This window comes from Bison bison, unplaced genomic scaffold (genome assembly GCF_000754665.1).
Source record: "Bison bison bison isolate TAMUID 2011002044 unplaced genomic scaffold, Bison_UMD1.0 scf7180017864518, whole genome shotgun sequence".
Classification (NCBI taxonomy): Eukaryota; Metazoa; Chordata; class Mammalia; order Artiodactyla; family Bovidae; genus Bison; species Bison bison.
In genome coordinates, this window is record NW_011495071.1 from 8,271,833 (window position 1) to 8,278,351 (window position 6,519).

General features: G+C 57.6%; 1 protein-coding gene across 1 annotated transcript in view; it reads right to left on the reverse strand.

Annotated features, from left to right (window-relative positions):
* The window catches only part of BCL9L (B-cell CLL/lymphoma 9-like), a 28,349-nt gene that overhangs the window by 6,986 nt on the left and 14,844 nt on the right, over positions 1–6,519 (reverse strand). Inside the window, exons 3-8 of the mRNA XM_010830650.1 lie at positions 6,116–6,217; positions 4,491–4,876; positions 3,646–3,765; positions 449–659; positions 209–293; positions 7–108 (exon numbers count right to left, since the gene is read on the reverse strand). Coding sequence (XP_010828952.1) covers positions 7–108; positions 209–293; positions 449–659; positions 3,646–3,765; positions 4,491–4,876; positions 6,116–6,141 — 930 coding nt within the window. The 5' untranslated portion in view covers positions 6,142–6,217. The remainder of the gene's footprint in view (positions 1–6; positions 109–208; positions 294–448; positions 660–3,645; positions 3,766–4,490; positions 4,877–6,115; positions 6,218–6,519) is intronic.

Below are 6,519 nucleotides of genomic sequence, written 5' to 3' on the forward strand. Positions count from 1 at the left end.
CGGAGCTGGGGGTGGCGGTGGCGGCAGAGGAGGAGGCTGGGTCTGAGGGGTGCCTGCTGATGGCGTGCTCAGGGGTAGCGGTTCCGGGGTGGGTGGCACTTTGGGGGCCTGCAAGAGGACAAAGACAGACCCATGAGATGGGTCAGCGGATGCAGTGGCCGGTCCACTGCTCATGGAGCCCCGTGCCCGGACCAGGCGACACACTCACCTGGTCCAGCTTGGCCCGCGGCACGTTCTGCTGGTGGTAGGCGAGGATGGAGTCGGCTCGGCCCTGTAGCACAGCCTCCGCAGCCCTGCACAGGAGGGTCGGGCACAACCAGCTCAGAGTGACGAGCAGGAGGGAGCCCTCCACCTCACCCATCCCAGCCCTAGCCAGCCCTGGCCCCCTGCAGGCAGTCAGGACCCCAGGCTGAGGGGTGCTGGGCAAACAATGGCTGGGGGCACTTACGTGTTGGCCAGGTGGGTGGTGAAGACATACACAAACTGGGAGGGGGGCTTTCCGGGGACACCCCCGCCTCCGCCCCCGGGGGCGTCAGGCCGGAGGCCGGGCGGGGCCCCATGCGGAGGGCCTGGCGCGCTGCTCTCACTGAGGGGCAGTTGCGGGGCTTGGCCGGGACCCAGCTGTGGGGCCGCCATGGCTGGGTCTGCTACATTACAATCTGCACAAGAGAGGAAAGGGAAAAGGCCCAGGTTTAGAGAGGAGAGCCAGAAGGGAGTCCACGCCCTACTGTCCCATCCCAGAGATGCCCAGGGATAGACAGGCTCGTGCCCACAGGGTCATCTGGTGCCACAATCTGGCATTTTCTCCAGTCTAGCTTTCAGAAACTTGCCCAAGCCCAGTCTTTGACAAGGACGGCAACTGTGTGGACCACACAGAGAGGAGACGGAAACCCACAGGCCCGCACGTGCCTGGAGCCCTGACTACGCCTCTGGAAGTGACTCTACTTTACCATCGTCACACCCTGGGAGGAAGGAGTCGGTGCAGTCCACTCGAGAGAGGAGGAAACAGCCTCAGAAGGGTGACACTACTCCCCAAAGGTGACAGAAAGGCAGTGCAGAGCCCTGCGCTTGGCTCGGCTCCGGCTGCTCACTGTGGTCTGTGCAGCGGGTGTGGGTATGTGTGCACGCACGCTGGCCAGATAAGGGAAGCAGGCAATGAGCTTGTACAACTGATGGTCCAAAAGCTGAATGGTGTTCATCCTAGCCTTACCACTAACTGACCGGCAACCATATCAACAAGATACTTCCTCAAGGCGTCATTCCTTCATCTGCAAAATGGAAACACTAAACTCTAGTCCGGCAGGAGTGGTGAGGGGCTGGTCAAAGAAATCTATTTTTACAGCAAATTCACAACTGTGTCACAAACTAAAAAAACTGGAGAAAAGAGAGTTACAAATGCCTGACACACTGGGTTCATTCCCTGCAGTGGACTGGCCACCCACAGCACTAACGGAGGTTTTCATCCACGGTCACCAGCTTGACAGGAAGTCCTAGCCTAGAAAAGATATCTACACTTGGTCACTACTGCTTCCCTTGTGGCTCAGCCGGTAAAGAATCCACCTGCAATGTGGGAGACCTGGGTTCAATCCCTGGGTTGGGAAGACCCCCTGGAGAAGGGAAAGGCTACCCACTCCAGTATTCTGGCCTGGAGAATTCCATGGACCAGTCCATGGGGTCACAAAGAGTCAGGCACGACTGAGAGACTTTCACTTCAATTGGTCATTACTGGGTCTAGTGAGTGGGTGGGCCCTTTGCCACCAGTCAACATGTAGCCCTCCGACAGCGCCAGGACTTACTATTCCAAGTGGACTCCCTTGAACCAGGGAAGTAGCCACTTTCCCACGGCTTAGAGGCAGGCTCCTCTCCTTGCAGAAATCTGCTCTGACTCTCCTAACTCATAACGGCCCTGAACTGGACCCTGTCCCTCCAATTTTACATAGAGCCAAAAGTTTGGGGTGTTAGGGGGCTTGAGAGCCAACCTCAATGTGTGAGGACTGCCCTGGAGAAGAAGGTGCATATTCAACACACAGAATTGGGACTCCTGGGGAAAAGCTATAGGGAGAGAGGCAGGCTTTGTTTTATTCTTTCTTTCTTTGTTTTTTCGGCTGTGCCACGTAGCATGTGGGATCTTAGTTTCCCGACCAGGGATCAAACCTGTGCCTCCTGCGTTGGAAGTGCAGAGTCCTAACCACTGGGACGTCCCCGGGCTTTATTTCAATATGAAAACTTCTAATACAATGATAACAACAAAAAAGCTAACACTGTTTTAAGTGTGTTGCATGTATCAACTCATTGACTCCTCATAACAACCCTAAGAGGGAAATATAATTTTTACAGATGAGGAAACTGAGGCCCTTTCCCAAACTTATACAAATGATAAGTAGAAGATCCAGGATATAAACCAAGGGGCGTCTGATTGCAGAGTCTGTGCTCTTAACTTGTACATTATACTGCGCTGCCATTAAGAACTCTTCAAGAATCTAATGTCAGTGTAACTAAAACATTGCCTTGGTACTCAGTATGGGATATTAGCCACCTCTTTGATTTCCCTGTGTCTTCATGCTTCTACGATGGTACAGTCTAGTTGTAAAAATGAACCGAGGAGGGTCTGTCCTGGGAAGCAGTGTCTACCCCCATCTACCACTTAAGGCTTTGGCCAGGGTTTGTGAACCACCAGTCAGTTCCCTGAGGGGTCGGGGATGCTGGGACCAGGTGATGTTTAAAGTGCCGGCCAGCTGCACAGGCTGTGTCTGATCCCAAACACCATCTCCACAGACATGATCTGCTCCTTCTAAAAACATCTGCTGAGTCTGTCTCCTCTTTTGCTTCCTAATAACACCTACCTCACAGTACTGTTATCAGAATTAAATAAAACAAAGTAGCAAAGTGTCCGGCATAATTTCTCTTCTTCCTTTCTACAGTCGCAGCCTCGGAAAAGTTCAGTGTAATATTCTCTGACTAGTTTCTTAGGCACTGAGTTGTTTCTCCCCACACACAGATGCAAGCTTGGAGGAAAAGCATCAGATCAATATGTACAGGCTTCCCAAGGGCAGGAGTATGTCTGGTTCTCCCCCATCACTTGTGCAAGGCCCAAATATATGCTGATCTGTGCAAGAATGAGAGAGGTGGGCGCCCACCCACACTCACTCTTCGTCTTGGTGATGCACTCCAGAAATCAATTAGAGGTTAGGGAAGGGCACCAGAGACACAGTCAATGTCAGCTCACACCCAGGCTTCTTCCGCACAGTTTTGCAGGGTCCAGCCAGCTGTCCAGCTCCCAGGGATGCTGAACCCTCACTGCCCTTCCTCTATTGACCAGTAGGTGGCAGCAGAGGCCAGGAATTCACGGGAGGAGGCCTCCCAGTGTGGCTTGAGAGGCCATCTAAGGTTCCACCTACCCCACCCAGGTCCCTAAGGACAGGGGGCTACTGAGCACCTGGAAGGCAGGGATTGAACTGTCAGTGCCGGGAGGGACTGAGTCAGAAATGGGAGATGGGAGAGGAGGAGCCCAGGCTCCTGATCCCTTGCTCCTTTTGGCCCAGCCTGGGTCCTCGAAAGCCCTAGGTGAAGAGAGGAGGCTCCCTCAGGGCAACTGTTCCCCAGGGACACCATGAGGCACAGCATCCTGGCAGCATGGGCACTCACTGTGGGCGGCCCCAAGGGGCTTGTCGTCCTCCTCGCTGTCTGGGCCTGAGCACCATTCGTCCCCGCTGTACGGCTGCTTCCGCTCCAGCACACAGCGCCGCTTACTCCGGGGTGCCACCTCTGCCCAGGCAGGCAGGCAGGGGTCAGAGTGAGTGAGCGAGTCCCCAGGGTCAGAGTGAGTGAGCGAGTCCCCAGGAGGGCCCGTCCTCCCACACCTGGGGCCTCCCCAAGCCCATTCCCCCAGATGCCCCAGTGCCCAGTGCCCAGGGGGCACTGCCAAGGCCACAGTGGGCACTTTGCCAGCCCTTGACCCCCACCACAACACCATTTGTTTCTGATTTCTCTCTACAGCCCTGCTGCCTGTCTCCCCTCCCCCACCCAGCACCAAGCCCAACGTAATCCCCAACCACAACTGGTTCTAATTAGGGCTGGGGGGGGGGAGGGGGAAGCTGCTGCTACTCTTCCAGGCCCCAGTGCCTGCTCCCACCAGCTGGAACACCAGGAGGTTCCTGGGAGGTGTGTGGGTCTGCGCCTCACCCCAGAGCACCTCCTGTTCCCCCTCTGGGGGCTACGGTGGGAAAGCAAGAGAGGCCTGAGGAGAGGCCCCATCACCCTGTGTGGCCCTAAGGATGAGACATCTCCACCCAGTCCTGAGAATGAGCAGATGGGTGAGAATGGGCATAATGGGGGTGGGGAGGATAGAGAAAGAGGCTGCCCCTGCATAAGTGCTGGAGAGGAATGGCAAGTGAGGATTAGGCCAGGGGTGCAGAAAGATGCTCTCCCAGCCTCTGTGTGTCTAGGACGATGGACGATGCTGGGGTCTTAGGGATCAGGAAATGTGGTACCTTTGGCCTCTGAATCCAGGGATGGGGTCCCAGCCTCTCGCTGCTCTCCGGAGTCCACAGACACGCTCCGCTCCCTCTTCACCTTGCCCTTGAGCGAGCTGAAAGGGGGTACCCCTGCCTGGGGGTTCTTCAGACTTGAGTTGCTAGGTGAGATCTGGTTGGCCTTGGCCCCATGGTTCCCCGCCCCCACGCCCTTCGAGCCCAGGTTGCAGGTGGGTCCTTGGTTCACATTCTGGTGCTGAGATTGGGCCCCGCCATTCCCTGTCTTGCCATGATTGGTCAACTTATTTTCTGGGTGCATTGGCTTGGCTGGGGCAGGGGGGCAGTGGCCGCGGGGGGACAGCGGCGGGCTCCCTGGAGCTTCTCTCCTCCTGGGGTGGGGTAACCTGGGAGGTGGAAGAGACATGAAAAGTTAATCGCAGTGCCAGGGGTGTAGCAGGCCTGGATTTTAATAACCCCATTCTGGCTCACCTAACAGTTGGGGAGGTGGGAGCTGAGTGGCATCTTAGGACCACCAGCTATCCCCTATCTCCCTCCATGGCTCCTCAGACAAGGGCTCATGCCCTTCTCCACTTGGGGAATGAAGAAGGGCCAATCCCCTTCACCCTCCAGTCCCCAAATGAAAACCCGGGCCTTATGTTGGCTGAATCCAACCCGGTCCCTAAGCCCCAGCATCCATCAGACTGCAAGCCTCCATGGCAACCCCCTCCACTAGCACCCGGCCAACTCTTAAGCATTCTCTCTTCAAGGGTTTGCTGTCTTCACACTCCTTCCTAGGCCCCCCAACCTCAACTTCCATGTGTCCCAACACCAGCAGGGAAGGAACCCAGGACCTGGGAATCACTGCTTCTGGCCCAGCCCCATTTCCCCTTGGGGAAGTGGGAGAAAGCACACCAGATTGCGGTGCCCACTGGTCCAGACAGCTCCCCAGGGCAGGAGGGGAATGCCTTTAGAGGGTGCACCAGCAGGTCTGGCCGGCAGGCAGGAGCAAGAGGAAAGGGGGAGGGGACTGGTGTGTGGAGCAGACTGAAGCCAAGGATTCCTGCAGCCTAGGCTGCGGGCCCTTTAAGCTCCAGCCCGCTCCCCCCACCGCCTCCCCCTCCCCGGAGACCTATTAATAGCCGCTGGAAAGATCACATCACGGGAGAGGATATTTATCCCCCCTCATTCCACACCAGCTCAGATTTATTTCAGCTCTGCTGTCCTGCTGCTGCCGCCTGGCCCTGTCTGCCGGCTTCTCCCGGGGAAGGGGAGGGAGGCAGGCACCGCCCCTCCAGTTCCCACCCCCAGCTAGACCGAGGCCAGAGGGCGCCAGCGGACCCGACAGCGGGGCCGGCGGGGGTCTGCTCAAACCGTTTTTAAGAGGAAAGGACTGGAAGGGACTAGAACAGCAGGCTTAGCCGCTTGCCATTCCCTTCTGTCCCCTGGGCTCAGGCGCTAAAGCTGTGGGCTCCTGCCTTCCGATTCTGACCCCCATTAGCCCACCGGTGGCCGGGAAGCCAGGTACCCGGGGGCGGAGGTGGGGGCTTGCTCTCCAAGCCTGCACGGTTCAGCCCCATCAACACTGAGCCCACCCTTTCCCCTCACTCCACACACACATCCCGCCCTCCACGACACCCACACACCTTGTCTTGTTAGCCAGGATCCTCATGGCTCCCACACACAGTGGGGCTACGGCCCCTGTGCGTGCCCAGGGCCCAGCCAGGTACTCGGTGCTGGAGCAGGGACTGCAGCAACAAGCCCCAAAGAGAAAACTTGTGACTTGGGGAGGGGGTGCAAGGAGGGGAGGGGAAACGGGAGGACCCAGCAGCCCTGGGACTAGGGTACTGGACAGGGTAGGGTGGGAACGGCCGGGAAGGATTCCAGGTCGGGGTCTGAATCCATCCCTCCCGCACCTTACCCTCAGGGAGCTTGCAGTCTCTAGCAAGGCCCCCGGGGCCGCAGGGGCAGAATTCACTAAAAAGATAGGTTGCCAAGGTGCCCGCGTGGGGCGGCTGAGAGGTCTGTCAGGCCCCGGAGGCGGGGGGCT